Consider the following 16360-nt stretch of genomic DNA (forward strand, 5'->3'; position numbering starts at 1 on the left):
TTTATAGTTCCAATTATGAAGAAGGATGCCTTCCACAAGGGAATGCCGGGAAAAGTCCCATTTGTTATCCTCTGTTAATAAAGGTATTATTTTAACATGAACACAGTTATGCATCACCCAGATAACACTGTATGAAAGCATCTCAGTGTGATCTGTGAAGTGCTGTAGTCTGCAAAGCATTGCTAGCACTTCAGTGCAGACAGGCTGGTCATACACAAGCAGCTTCTCCAATCTTCCAGCTCCTGAAGCACTCTCCCAGTGTGTCACACTCTGTTAAAGTTATGCTGCTGTGCACAAGACCTGAGCCAGGCACCACCCTGAAATAGATATGCCCAGGTCTTTCACCCAAGTATGAGCTCCCCTAAAATGTCTGGTAGCCTTTAAAAATAAAGGCTATTTAAAAAAAAAAAATGAAAAAAGAAATAAGACCTTGATGATTTTGAAGTGGATAAAACTCAAACTAAATCCACAGAGGAGAACAGCAGGAATTTCTGCCCTGGCTTGCTTGCTGATACGTCCTCTGGAGGTTGATCCTTGCCTTCCAAGGCTGAGGGAAGATATTCTGCCGCAGCAACCTCTGCCTGGTTCCCTCTTAAGCCTTTGAGGTTTCTCTCATCCCTGGTGGCTCCCCACTCATTCTTGCGCTCTGCCCTTCTTTGTATAAGCTGAGGCTCAGAGCCTGGTGTGGCAGATCTCTTGCGTGCCACAGCTCATCATACAGAACTTCCCCCCAAAGCTTGCTTCTTCCCCAGGGGAGCCAGAGAACAACCCTCCTCTCCCTCAAGAGGCATTCATTTGACCCATTCATTTCTGAGGAGAATCTTCTTATGTAATTAAGAACCATCCATCCTCTATGTAACAATTACTCTAGCTGCTGTCACACTGTTACTCAATTATGAATGAGGCAATCTAGGCAACTGTGAAAACAGCTTTTAATTCTACAAAACAAGTATTAAATCTAAGGTGTGCCCCATGGGATAATGACATGCCTGCACACTCAGCTTGTATGCTTCAAGCCATTTTTTAACCAAGACTCATGATCTAGACAACATGCAAGTGTCATATTGCCTGTTAAATATGTAAGCATTTATCAACTTGTTTTTACTGCTGCGTTTTAACTGCTGCGTTTATACCACACCTAGTAGAAAGGCTACCCAGGCACTGCTTTCAAGCATTCACATCTTCAGGACAAGCATCGGTGAAGTTGTTTGTTACACATTATGCCCTTTCACAGTACAGCATTACAGCACAATATACAACTCCCTCCTAAATGATGGAATCGTTTTATAAGCTTAAAAACCTCAAAGATCAGTCAAAAACCTAGGTGGGATTATTTGAGTTATACACAAATATGCAGAGCAAAATTCCCAGGCAGGGGAAAGGTAAAGGCTGCTCTCTCTTTTCTGCAGACTAGGACTGTAGAAGTTAACTAATGTCAGGAGCTGAATACTGAGCAAGAACTCACCTGAGACACGTGTCATCCTTGTGGAAAAATAGCACTGCTCTAGGTCCTCAAAGTGAGCCGTGAGCCGCTTCCGTCGTGAGGCTAGCGTGCTGTTATACCAGGGCTGCTTTTTGGTCTGAATGGAGGAGAGAACCTTCTTCAGAAAAGTAAAGCCAGGCCTGGGTTCTATTTCAGTAGATTTTAATAAATTGCAAACAGTTTATAGATTATATCTGGCTAGTTAAAAAGTTTACAGTGACAATAAATCTCTTATTACTATCAACAGTTATGCTTAGAGTCTCATATTGTCAAGTTACAGGGTGCATACAAGCAGCTGCTTTTTGACAGTACTTGTTTTCTGAATCTTTGCAAATTCAGCTTCATACACAGAATAGCAGCAACCCCTGGAGTTTCCAGTTCTCACACCACATGGACTTGGGCATTCTTGCTAGAGCTCTGAAAAACTGCTTGAAAAGAGGGGTTGTTTATTTTAAGGAGGTAGTTACTAAATTATTTCTTTTAAAGTAACTCAGTAACTATAAAATAAGCAAATGAAGCAGAGATACACTAAGACACCATCAAGTTCAAAGGTTAGTTGAAAAGAAGTCCTTGGAAATATAAAAGTCATTTCCCAATCTATGTAAGCAGCAGTAGTGAGAGACAGAAGCAAGGGACTGAAACTGCATCCACCACCTCTCCCCCAAGAAGAACCAGAAAACCAAGTACTTGCTGTAATCGCTAGTGAAAGGAACAAATTCCTCTATTACAGGAGAGGCATGAAGAGCACCTTGCTTTTAGTTAAAGTCTCACACATCACACTTGCTCAGAGCTAATGAGGAAACGCTAGAAGATCCAAGAACCATCAAGCTCCATAACGAAGGCTTCCTAGTGAGCACCCCGAACGTGCACAGGGGCTGTAGTGCCACTCACCAGCACTAACAAAACCCATCCAGCACACACCAGGAAGGACTTAACTCCCCCTCAATCCATGCAGGAGAACAGGCTGCATGCATTACAACCATCCAGAAAGCTACCAAGGATTAACTAAGTTTATAACCTAGTCTGAAGTTCTTACAGCTGTATGAACAGTATCTTAACTATCTTAACTTATAAGGAGGAAAGCAAACCCCAAGCCACAAGATCTCCAAATGTCAGCTCCTGTGCGAGGCCCCCAGCTATGTGCTGGCATCATGACTCACAACCACACACTGACTGTGCCTCTGCTCAACAGCTTCTTCTTGCAAGCAGCTCCAATCTCAAAACACAGCTCCAACGCTGGGAAGTACTTCTACCTCAACACCTTTTAACTGCAATTTTCTAAAGCTTCAACAGCTTTAAGAGAGCTTTAATGGAACACTCTTATGGCATCTCTCTTAATTTGGAGCACCAGCCTGCGAGGGCTCCAGCCTCTCTCGGCACACCAGAAGCACGAAGGGCTCAAAACAACTCCAAGTGCTGAGCAGCAAGCACTTCAGTCTTGTTAAGACAAACTGCCTGCAACGTGATGAGTGATATAACCCAAGCCTAAATCTGCTAGATGGGTCCGGTACACACCGAGGTAGCCCCCGTGTTTTGAAGCAGCTTGCCTGCCATTTCACACAGCTGCTTGGTCTCCAGAGGAAAATCCCCCTGGAGCAGGTCTCCAGTGATCCAGCTGTCCTGGGAACCCATCTGCATTAAGCCATCTTGACATGATGCTCAGCAGCTAAGGATTTTAAGCAACTTTTTTTTTTTTTTTTTTTTTAAAAACCAAACCATGTGATGAGCTTCTAAGCAAACAAGTCTGCTTCACAGCTACTTGTTAAGCAATGCCAGGAAACAGGAGTGAAGAAATAATGGGAAATAAGAGAAAACTGCTCACTGTGTTATGGAAACTAAGAAACCTGTTATGGTTGTTCCAGCTGAGAACATTAGTTAAGATTACTCTTATCAAGAGTTATTCTTCTGCCTGAACTCCAGTAGGCACCCCAAGGAGTCCTCTTAAACAGAAAGAGCTTCACAGCTGTATACAAGCTCCTGATTGCCAGCAAAAACGAGAGGTACTGCAACTAAATACTACCTGCAGGATTCCCCAGGACCTATGCAACTTGTCCACCGTTTATTTAAAATTGTCCTGTAGCTCAGTGATATATAAATTCTTCTTAAAGAACACATTTGCAAGCAATGCCAAGAGTCATCATATCAGGAAAGCACGATATGCTGTCCATTCCAGCATGGCTGTGTACTGCAGCTGTACTGAATCTAAGATTTCTGGTGTGACTGACAGTTTAAAGTACACAATTGAATTCACATTCTTAGAACTGTTTTTACTGTAAATAACTTTTCGCTGTAAACTCTTGTTGAAATGAGACTACCTTTGAATGAAAGGCTTAAGAGTTCTCTCTCAACTCCCGATCCAAACATACATTAAAGTTTGATTAGCAAATTTGCACTGGAGAATACAGTCTTTGCACTGTCAAGGACAAAAAATCGCATTTGAGGACAAAAAATTACTCTCACAAATAAGACTGTCACAGGAATGACTAGAAAATCTAGGTTGTTTGTTCTGTGCAGTACAGCTATGCCATTTCTTTCCACTTCAAAGGAAAAATTAAAGCACCGAGGCAAGTAGTGCCAGCGGAGAACAAACACACACTATAACATATCAGTCCCGAACATAAAACCCCCACCGAGAATTTACATGCCCTTTAGAGCATGGTGGAGCTGCAATCCTTCATTCAAGCAAGAACCTCACAGACCACAGTATCAGGAACTACAAACTTCCTTCCACAGGCTAACATAGGAAAGTTTCTCATGACCAATTAGTTACACAGCTGCAAAAAGCCCCAGATTCAGGTCTATCAGTTACTGTCAGACAGGATCCAGCAGCACTTGCACCTGTTAATTTGCTAGTTGCTTAATACTTGTGTGCCCACCAAGAGAGCACCAGAGACATGAGTTTGCATGTAACCAGCAACCAGCCTAAATAAGAACTTCTCTATAACCAAACCCCTTTTGAAGCAGTGAGCTGGATACCAGTGTGATCTTCACAGCTCAGCTGATCTGCCCCCAACTGACAGCACTGCCATGGGTTTGGAGCTAGGCCACGCAGGTCGAACCGAGTTTAGAGGCTGCCTGCCAAACTGCTTCATTATGTGCTCAACTTCTTGCCCTTTGCAATATGAAGTCTTAGTACAGTTTGTAAGGCCCTAACAATGACAGACTACAAGACAACTGTATGTTTGGAGAACAACTGTTCCTGTATTAGAAGTCAGATTTGATCCAAAACTATTTAGGTCAATGCAAAAGGTGAGGAATTTACATCCCTTCCAAAATACTGCTGACTTGAAGAGATGGAGAGCAAAACATGTCCCCTCTGCCTTGGTAGAGTCAGCTTTGGGAATTAAGTCACAATCTAAATACACTAGATTAATTTTCTTTGTCTGCATTACTATGAACATTCATTATCATGAACAGTCATTTCTGAGGCTAAAATCATAGAATGTCTCGGGTTGGAAGGGACCTCAAGGATCACCCAGTTCGAACCCCACCCCCTGCCATAGGCAGGGACACCACCCACTAGATCAGGTTGCCCAGGGCCTCATCTAACCTGGACTTGAACACCTCCAGGGATGGGGCATCCACAGCCTCTCAGGGCAACCTGTGCCAGTGCCTCACCTCCCTCTGAGTGAAGAATTTCCTCCTAACCTCAAATTTAAGTCTCCATACTTTTAGGTTATAAACCATTCCCCCTTGTCGTTATCTGATGGACTAAAGAGTTGCTCTCCTTCCCGCCCCCCCCCCCTTTTTTTTTTTTTTTTTTAATATAAGACCCCTTAAAGGACTGAAAGGTTGCAATAAGGTCTCCTTGTAGCCTTCTCCTATAGGATGAGCAGCCCCAGATCTCTCAGCCTCTCTTTGTAGGAGAGGTGCTCCAGCCCCTTGAGTATCTTTGTGCCCTCCTCTGGACCCACTCTAACAGCCCCACATCCTTCTGGTGCTGGGGACCCCAGACCTGGACATAGCACTGCAGGTGGGGCATCACCAGGGCAGAGCAGAGGGGGACAATCCCCTGCAGTTTGCCCTCATAACCAGTTAAAGCAAGAGGCCAGTTCACTGGCACCCTGAATTGTGTTATGTTTTTCTTAATCTCTCCCCAACCTCCACATCTGCTACTCCTTTCCCCCGTGTGCAGACACATGTATTACCTTACCTGAGAACTGCCACTGAAGCCTGGAGGCTGGCTGTACTCCGTGGAGTCAATAATACTACTGCAAAACCAAAAGAAATAGTCTGCTTAAATCACTGTACAATCATCCTTTATCCTTTCCAACCCATTTTTCTCTCCCATCCTCGTACATCCTGTAGAACCACTTGCCTTTGAAATCCATTTTACAGACAGGGAGCACAAGGTTGTTTTTTGTTTGGGGGGCTGGGAGGGATGTAGGTTTTCTTGTTGTGTTTTTTTTTTTTTTTTTTTTTTTTTTTTAAATACAGGATGTCTACAACAGAATGCTGATCATCTTTGTATATACAAGAAATTTGTTTACTGTCACACACAATTAAGTGTAGCGCAATCTAATAATTTTTAATTAGAATGCAAAGTCATCTTCTGTACAAAATATGCAGGGTAGGACATTCTGAAAATAACATGCCACCAATGGATTTCGCTTCCTTTGAAAAAAGGGAAATTTAATGCTGTGACATTTGAAACAGCACCATGAACAAGAAGATAGAGGAACCAACTTAAGGAAGACAAGTGTTCACGGCATTTCTGAATCAATACAGGATACCAGCAACAAAACATAGAATTAAACCCAATACCGACAGCCAGGATTATTACTGGAAACCGCTACCATGCATAATCAGTATTTATGACACAGCATACCTTAAATCGCTGTTTCCAAAAACATATGCTAACTCCAGAAATTCAACTTCCAAAGAATGCAAAAGCATCTGATACAGTCAGAAAACAGGTGGTTCAGTATTCTTATACACATGGGCAAAATATTTAGCCATCAGAATACAACACCAGAGCCAGATTAAAACTTACTAAAAAATTTAAAATACAGGTTAACATAAAAGAATACCGTTTTAATAGTTACAGAGAACACATTGTAAATATCATCATGGCTTGTTTCTGGAAATCTTTATTCTGTAACTCATTTCTGCTATGTCACTTGGCTTGGACAGAAAAGAAGCTATGCTCATTATTCTCAGTTTTACTTATACGGTAACCCTGGATTTAAGCACTGCTTGGGAAAATTGAAGGTTTCTTTAAAAAGCTGCCAGAACATTCGTTTGTCCTGGTTTTGTACAAGACAGTTGTGCCTCTTGATGTTTATGTAATAGCTGCCAGAACTGATGCGTACACTTGACATCCTTGGTCATAAAACAAGTGGTCTGGCTGAAATGCCAGTCAGGGTACCTGCAAATCTAGAAGGATAAAATAGTGGTACTAGTGCTTAAATATTTCTCTGAATGTTTTAAAGCTCCCCTGGAGGTAGAAGGAAGTAGAAACAGATGATGAGAGATGATTTTAAAGTATCGCTAGTGGCTAACTAGCGAGATGAGATTGATTGGAGTTCTGTTACAAGCAAGACAAAAGCTACAAACAAAGAAAATCTAAGGGATAAAAATCATTATCTGCTGCTAGCTATTGCAGGGAGAAAGCAGCAGAGCTTTTTCAAGCACGGTCAGGGACAATGAACTTTAAATTAGAATGTGGCCACAAGAAATAATGAAACACGTACAGCAGATCCTGCCAGGAACAGCATGAGTAAGACACTTGGCTGGAAAGCAATGAAAAAGTACTCCACTCCGAGACAGGTATAGTGGCAATTAACAGCAAAACACAGAGACTTAGAGCGTCTAGTCTCGTTCTGCTGCAGGTTGTCTGGTGATGTAGAGCCTTCAAGAGTGCAGACGTCATTTCCCTAACCAGAATACAAATTCAAAGTCATTTCTGTGCAGAGCCTGTAGCAGAGTTAGCTGGCATAAGCTTGTATGTTTTCCTTTTAAAAAACAGGAAGCAAATAATCAGAAAAATGCAAGTTTCCTCTAAACTCTTCTTAAGAAGCTGCAGCAGTAGGCTCAGTTAAGAGATCCAGCTACACTAAAATGACACATTTTAAAATCTGGAACAAGAAGAACAGCAACGCAGCAACCTGTGGTCTATAAATCACATTTGTTATGGTCTTATGCATGTGAAGAGTAATTAGAACAAATGGAGGGGAAGGAGATCAGGATTTTGATAACTGACCCTGAGTTACCAGGCAACTAATTTTTAGATCAGAATCTTTCCTGAGAAATGCCTATTAGAGTGATCGTTTGTTATTGCTAGTACTACCTGAACAGCTAGTCACAGAAGTTGCTTACTTGTATCTCTTGTTTGCACCATTTACTGATAGCAAAAATAGCACATACGCCTGTTCAGAAAAACCCTACCCAGAACTATTTGTTCTTTTCCCTATTCTTCCCATCTTGTTCTCTATTAGTATACAAACCCAGCAATCTGCAATCCTGTAAACAAGTGCCATGCTATTACCCAATTGAATATTTCATCATACCCTGAACAAGCATAAAGGGGAAAATGTTTGTTTCTTGAAGCAGAGAGTGTATTGAACACGACAGCATTCGCTTTTTTGCTAAGGGACTTAAAAAGGAAGATGGGTGGGAGGCACTGTAGTTTCACATTTTCAATCTGTTTGGGATAGGAAACAAAGCTATTAAAGATGAAAAGACACAGAATTAATGGAGCAAGCTTGTAATTCGGAGGAAGCAGATGAATAAGGGCAAGTCACCAGAGACCAGATAAAACTTGGAATTCCAGAGAACTATATTCTTGAGCTTTAAATTCAAAGGCTAAAGAAACTATTTTTTAGATCTCAGCTTGGATCCTTGGCCTTGTGCTATTTATGACACAAAATAGTAAATTTATATGACTATTTAATTTCAGTGTATTAAGCATGTTAACAAGTTATATTCTTTATTAAATATACATACTATTTTAATTCTGTTAAAATATTAAACTTGCAGATACTTAAACTTCTAACTGAAGTTAAATGAAGGAAGTGAAGCTATCTCAGAAACATTTGTATTTCATTCTTACTGATTCACAGCATCAATAAATGCACTTTGAAGATTAAATATATCAGTTAACATAGAACTGGAAAAACCAGCAGATTAAAGCTCCTATCAGTTGTTCTGCACTATTCTTTCCAATAAGGAGTAACAGTTAATTCATGAGATACTCTCCAGAACTTTTATTTAATGATGAAAAGAGAATGAATTTCAAGGGGTAGAAGTTTCCGGAATCAGAGGTTGGGTAATTTAAGCCAATTCAATTACTTGAAATACATAAAAACAACTTCTGAATAGGACAGGGATAGAAGCTGCAACAGCCAGGCAAAAAGTGATACCTGTTCAAACACCACCTTCACCTACTATTTTCTTTGCACACTCAGAACTACCTCTAACGCAGCAGTGTCAGTAAGAAATAGAAAAGCAGGTCTTACACTGAGAGAGAAGGCAACTCCAAACACTACAGAAAAACCCTAAACACTTCGTTTTACCACACTCTTGGTATTGTTTTGTAACAGGGGAAAACAACCTACAAAGGTTCAAGACCCAGCCAAGATGGAACTGGACAAACATAATAAGACCTGGCAAAAACACAAACTCATGGTCTCTGCACCTGCCATAATCTGATCCACACCATCTCCCAGCAGACCTTAGCTGAAGCTCCCTGAAATATTCGAGACATTATCTTGCATCTTCCAAAGGAAGAACTGAAAACAACTGACCCTAGCACACAAAATAAGCAGGCATGGAGAAATAGTAAGAACTCTCAGTAGACTGAAACCAGTATAGGTCACACGCAGCAGATTTGTGAACTCTTTCACAAAGAGTCCTGGGCTTAAAATATTTTCTCAGGTGTCAATAGGTTTCAACAGAAAGTTCTTTGGGAGCTTGTTTGTTAACTTGCCCCAAGTAACACACATCTACTCATAAATACAATCTTCCTAGAAAAAAGGTTTCTAGGCCTGAAGCCATTCAACATAGAAGTAACAAGTCCAGCCCAACCCATGCCTAAGTTTTCCTCAAGTAGCAGTAACTTGAAACAAACCACAAGCAAAACTGTTTAATAGCCAATAACCGGTGAACTGGTAGAACCTGACAAAAATCTCATCTTCACAAAACTGCTGCTTAGCAGAACAGCAGTAACCCACATGAAGATGCACCTGCATCCAAAAATTGGGCAAACAGCAGAGTAACAAACACTGCTCCCATCCATCTTGGCCGTATTCCCATCCCTTCCCTCAGGGCCAACTAGAATTTCCTAGAAATGAGAGATACTTGTCTCTATATCCAGAAACAGCATCTCAGTAAAAGCCCCAGCTGCTACTGCTACGCTCCATAACAAAGCACTATACCGAAATGTGTCCAGGAGAGGAAATCTGATCGTTTCTTTCTCACTTCTGTACTACCAGGTTTAGAACCCCTAGTTGTAGAAAAGGTACTGAGAAAATTTTATAACAAAGTCAACCACAAAGAACTCTACTATTAGGAAAATACACTTGGGAGAAGTAGTAGAGATGATCATTTAATAACATAACTTGGCCCTGTAAAATCTGAGCTTTCCTACAGCCAAAAAATAGGGCTATGAAGAAGTGGAACACTACAAACCCTGGCACGTGCAACTTGGACATAAGAAGCATCTGCAATTTTGTCATCAAGAAACCAGACTATGCAATATTTCAGACAAAAATCCATATTGAAAGTATGTTATTAGAAATATATTTCATTAAATCAAATCAGACATTAAAACATGCATACTCTTGATTCTGTTTAAATCTGATTCTGTGAGCCTATACCTTTAGACACTCATGCTGAGTGGAAAAGCTATAGGACAACAGTATCATACAAAATTTAGACTTTTCATATGCAAAACAAAACTGCATAGTGTTCAGGAAAGGTAGTATGTATTTAATAGTAACATTTCATACCATAGCAAAGGCCTAGAATTCAAGTTAACTAATCCATTCTACATTTAAAATTATCAGCTTTCCACAGTATCTGGGTAAGAGATGTGGTTTTTCATCCAACTATAGTCTCAGATGGTGTTTGCTTTCTTTGCTTTCACTGCTTTCTTCTACTAGAGTTTGTATCAATCAAAAACAGAACAGGTAAATACTGTATGGTACCCAAAGTCTAGTTTTGTTTGTGTTTTGTGCATTGCATGGAAAAGACTAACAAGTATAGTGCAATATGTACAGTCCCAAATCCACATTCCGAGTTGCAAGGTCCATACCTGTGCGAAGGTGAAGGAGCTTCGAACTGTGGCACTGTACTGTCCTCACTGACTGGGGAATACAAGCCACTCATTTCCTGAAACAGAAAGCCACATTACAGCAAAGCTGACAATACATGAATACATGAACATTTCAATATATGGTATTTACAGAGGTGTTTTTTTCCCCTCCAAGCAAATAACCAACTGTATCTGCATTTCTTCAGCTTCCACCTAGAAGTCGTCATACTTTTCCTTTCAGTTTCGCTCCAATTGTGTTTATGAAACTCCACAGTGATTCCCCCCCTGCCCCAAAAGAGCAGTTATGAAGCTTATACTCAAAAAGAAAAAAAATGATTCAGTTAACATCAATGGCCTCTAACCCAGTACCTCTCAAACATAGCAGAACAAGCAAGCTCTAACCACACTTCTGACATAGATGCAAGCTTTTATCTATAGCCTTCACAGCTATAAAGTCATGTTGGATGTGGGTCAGGGCAAGAACGGCCAAAAGAAGGCAAAGCAAAGGTGGCATCGTGCCTTAGACTTGAAAGAGGATATATCAACCTTCTGTGGGACAGATGCACAACAGAAACTTTGCACATGAACTTGGCTTTGTCACTTGAAGACTAAATCACTGCAGTGCACCCAGTAGGAGATTCTATCTTTAACCCATTTGAGAAATGAAAGCTATGAAGGATGCTGCAGCTCATTAGGTAGGGGGGCAAGGTGTTCCAGGACAACATTACTGGAGCTTTTTAAATTCCCACTAGGTGCCCATTAGTTGTTAGGTAGAAAGTAAGATATTTGTGACAAAAGACTTCCCAGACTTCAGAGGTCAGCCGTAAGGTCACTGTCACACACTGGATGCATATTCCAGCTGCCGTCCACTGAAGGACTTGATTAAAGAGCAGAAAAGCAGGGAGCTAGATATTCTTCAAGGAATCCAACAGCTTTGGGAATAGTTTCTCCTAAATCTGAAGGCCTATTTTACCAGTCTAACAAGCAAATTTATATTTATTTCCCAAGAATGGGAAGATTCAGGAAAGCCAGCTTGTTACCTACCAAGCTATAATTTGTGCAGCTATCATCTGAAGGGAAGTTCTGGCGGTTGTCAGTTTTATTTATATTTTGATTATTCATCAGCATTTATATGAATTGTAAGTAAATGAAGAAACCTAATAGGCTTTTGGGCAGTGCATGGAAGCTGGCAGTGAAGTAGCAGACATGCAAATTGATTTCCAAGAAGCTCTAAGGGAACTCTGTTTTTGAGAGGTGGCCAAATTTGATGCATTCGTGAAAGTTGCCTATTTCACAATCAAAACACTAAAATGATTACAGGGAAGGACCAAACAGAAACCTGAAGAACTAAATAAGTACAGAAAGATTACGCTGATGGGTTTACAAATACTTAAAGAATAATTCTTAAAGTCTAAAGAGATCCCTACCAAAATTAGAAGAATTACATCAGGAAGTAGCAGATTCTTTCTGCTTTGACATGACAGGAGCTGGTTCTGTTCCTACCCTGCCTCTGTGTTACAGCTCTCTCGTGCACCCCAGTACATCTCCATCCTAACAGTGGCACACTTAAAATTTAAATACCCTGTGCAAACAGCCAGAATAGGGCAACAAACAAAAATCAGTTACAATCAATAAACCAGCTGTTGATTTCTGGTGGTTATTCTAAAATACTTACTACCCATACAAAGAAATTGAAAGATATTATTATATAAGAGATAAGTTTCCATAAAGCGCCCTCTTACCAACCTGCAGCTTGCACACATCAACTATATGAACAAATTAAAGAAAGAACATCATCTGTTCGTTTTCCCATTACTGAACCCAACACCATAAATTTAACACAGCAGCCCCACAGCAAGGCAGACAGCTTGATGGAAATGAAAAATTGCCAGAGTTGGAACATTGGGGCACCTCACCTCTACTCGTTTAATATCTTCTTCCAGAACACTTAGCTCCTTCTGGATCTGTTCCAATTGCTGTGGATAAGAGAATGAGAGAAATCTAAATCAATCTGCACTGCACCACCACCATAAAGAAAGATCTCTTTAGGGAGAAACCTTAACCATTTTAATTAGCATACTACATTATTCAAAAGTCAATAGGCAGTTCATATGCACAGATTAACGCAAGTAGGCATGCAAACTACATTCAAGACAAAGTTGCTATCATGTAACGGTAAAAAAAAAAAAAAACAAGAGCATGAGGTACTTGGATTTTAATCACAAAGAGACCCACATTATGCAAGTAATGCTTCTGTAGTCCCCCATGCAAGATATTTACCTTCCATGCAAGGTATTTACAACTAGTTTACAAGCACTGAACATGATCTGGGAAAAACACCATGAACAAGACAGCAACCATTTTATCCTTTAATATGAAATACTTTACTAAAACTATTAAGGGTGTTTCTCTCACTGGCAGCTAACCTGCCAATTGATAATTTAATGTTACTGGCAAGATTTTCAGATTGGCAAAAAATACCTGTTATGACCAGGGAGAGATTTGCTCCTGGCACCAACCATCATGGTGTTTCTTTCAAGGTGAACTACTTACCTCAGTTACTTCACAGACAGTGGTCAACCTAACCAAGGGCTGTCTTTGAAAGGGTCAGACAGGAACTTACACACTCGGTCATTCTCTTTCCCTTCTGTGGGTCACACTGGTTTTGGGGAATACTTTTCAGTCAATATCCCAGCTTTGCTCGTTTCTCATAACTGAGAGGACATGGACTTGAGGACTACCATTTATTCCGAGGCAAGACCATCCCCTGCTTACCAGCTTGAATCCCCACCCTACTTCAGCAAACCTCTCTTGTCCAAACACCCGCACATGCTATGCCCAGCCTTGCAAGACTCTAGCAGACTCACTTCTCTAGGTGGGAGCTCCAAGTCCGGGCCTACCCTGACCAATCCCAGCTCCAGTGTAAGCCTGGTTCACCAAGACACACAGCCCTAATGAAGAAATTGAGAACTGGAAGCCCAGCTGACTTGCCTCAACTCGCAATAAAAAGCTGCAGACAGCTAGCACTGTGGCATTTGACCAGAAGCTATTACCAAGTTGGCAAGTCCACTGAAAGCACACTAAGCACAACGCATTTTTTGAAGGCTTGACAAATTTTTTGCTTTCAGAATTTACAAGGGAATATCAAATAGTCCAAACCCAAAATTATTAGTATCGCATTACATAGTACACTTAGTATGACATATTCCCAAGAACATTTGGCAAAATACTTCCAAAGATTTACTCCCTCAAGTGCTTAGGCCTGATTTTAAAATGACAGCCTTTTGTTTTTAAGCAAACAAACCCTATCAATAACATTCCCACTGTTGATCAGCATTGCTAATTCTTATGTGTAACCCACTACTCTAATTTACCTTTTCAACATTAAGAACGCCTGTCCCTGAAGGCAGGAGAGGACTGCTGGGTCTATGTCTGTTTCTATGGCCGATTCTTCTGTGGAACAACATGAGATTGTACCTGTATCCTAATCTTTCTACTCTGAAGTTTTCAGTTCATACTTAATTTTAGTCACAGACAGCACAAGTTTAATGGTTTAAACCTAGACTGCCACATATAATTTACAAACCACTACACCATAACAGATAATTCCATTTTCACTTGCAAAACCTACAGCAAGAATAGCAGGTGGTGCTATAGCTCCAAGATTAGTGGTAAAGCTAAGTGACACTCACACAGCATGGGTCCTGCCTGTACTCAGCTCTAGCAGTCAAATACCATTAGTCCCCCACTTTCATAAACTTCATTTAAAAATGAAGTTACAAAAACACACTGAGAAGTTCCAAAATTACAGCAAGGAAATCAGCTATTCTACAATGCCCTGGCTCATAGCCAAACGAGAATACTGAAAAATAACTGATGGTGGTTGTCACCACATAAACAGGAGAACTTTTTATAGGCACCAGAGCAGAGGCATTTTATCAGCCAGCTTTCATTAAATATTGCAGAGAACCAAAAGAACCAGATTTGGAACGTAATTTACTGGGGCTAAAGTTTCCTTCTAGTTACATTGGGGCAACTTGAACCTATCAAGCTTCACAGGTAAAGCCTAAAAATAAGGCAAGTGCATTGCATGGTTACTGTAGGAAGAGACTTCTTACCCCCATCAGCAAACGGGTTCCTAATGCCCATGCAGAGACCTTTTTTCTGGTAGGTCAACTTAAGTGTTTCATGGTTTTGCTTTAATCTATCAAAGCCCTTAAATCTGTTCATGTTCATTCCAATTAAACTCTGAATAAAGAGACTGATTTATAAATTGCCAGCCATTGAGGAACATTTAGGGAAAGCTAGATAAATTATAGTCCTTGTAGTATATCCAGACTTATAGGCCCTTAATTTGATTTTCAATCTTGTTGGGCACCAAAAAAATAATAATAATAATAACAAATCAAGCCGAGTCCTGTCCTGGTGACGAGCAGAATCATGCCTGTCAGGCTCTAGATTAAGTCAGCATAACACCTAGAATGAATGCTTAAATAAGTGCTAAAATAGAAGCACATAGTATAAACTCTCCCCCGACACAGATGCTTTCCCTGAACTGAAAGGAACAACGTGGACAAGCAGAAGGCTTCAGTTCAGCAGTTATAACACACCTAGTTGTTTCCACATCACAGTAGATAAACTACAAGAAGTAGGTGTATAATGTTCTGGTCCCAGATTACACAAATGCATGTGTACAAAAGGAAAAGGATGATCTCAAAATAGGTTGTTCTTATAACCTCTGGAAAACAAGTTTCAGAACATGCAAGTCATGAACTAATGGCCTGGAAAAATAGGATGTCAAGGAGCTGCATGTCAGTTACAAAAAACAAGCTAAAGGCACAACTCAGAGCTAGTCTCAGCTGAGCTACAAGGACAGACAAGCTCACACAGTGAATGAGCTGCACAGCTCTGCAGTGTGAGTACACAACTTGACTCCCACCCCACAACAACCAGTCAAAAATGCTTCCAGTACAGGCAGAATATAGCCCCCTTCCAAGTACAGACTCTTCAAAGGTTGCTGAAGAATTAAAGAATAAAAGCATGACTACTGGCAACCTGCTTGCTTAAATAACCTAGCAGTAATAGGCAAAAAAAAAAAAAGTGAAAGCAATGGCCAAGGAAAGAAACAGACTCAGCAGTTAGAAAAAAAGGAGCTACCATAGCAGGGAACATAGGCTCTCGTAGCTTTCTTATTAGATAACCTTTTAGATCCAAGCCCTTCAGACCACCAAGCAGTCCCCAAGAACCCTCTGGTTTGTATACATATCTAGACAGTTTCAGACTCAAGAGTTCCCTAAATACAACTCTCAGCCCTGGACTACGTGCATGAAGTGACATCATCTCAGTGCAGCTATGCACAGATACAGCTCTCACCACCACCAAAACACTCCTGACTTTGCATACAAGAATCTAGGTTGGGAATACTAACTTGGGTTTACACAGCACTAGAGGCCAGGATATGGTCAGAACAGGATTTCAGTCAGCTATCTACCAACAAGTGTAGCTGGGCACAGAGCTGTTTCCCATCCTCGTGCTTCCTGTTTTTCCTGGACTGAAGGCCCACGAGGCAGTGACTTCATTTGTTGTGTTTGTACAGCACAGACAAAAAGCAGTCCTGATTGGGT

The 16360-nt window shown here is 40.7% G+C and overlaps 1 protein-coding gene across 1 annotated transcript in view; it reads right to left on the reverse strand.

The window, feature by feature from the left end:
• Positions 1-16360, reverse strand: part of COP1 (COP1 E3 ubiquitin ligase) — a 125042-nt gene that overhangs the window by 89395 nt on the left and 19287 nt on the right. Inside the window, exons 7-10 of the mRNA XM_032192085.1 lie at positions 12653-12712; positions 10737-10813; positions 5637-5694; positions 1466-1580 (exon numbers count right to left, since the gene is read on the reverse strand). Coding sequence (XP_032047976.1) covers positions 1466-1580; positions 5637-5694; positions 10737-10813; positions 12653-12712 — 310 coding nt within the window. The remainder of the gene's footprint in view (positions 1-1465; positions 1581-5636; positions 5695-10736; positions 10814-12652; positions 12713-16360) is intronic.

Source organism: Aythya fuligula, chromosome 8, assembly GCF_009819795.1.
Source record: "Aythya fuligula isolate bAytFul2 chromosome 8, bAytFul2.pri, whole genome shotgun sequence".
Classification (NCBI taxonomy): domain Eukaryota; kingdom Metazoa; phylum Chordata; class Aves; order Anseriformes; family Anatidae; genus Aythya; species Aythya fuligula.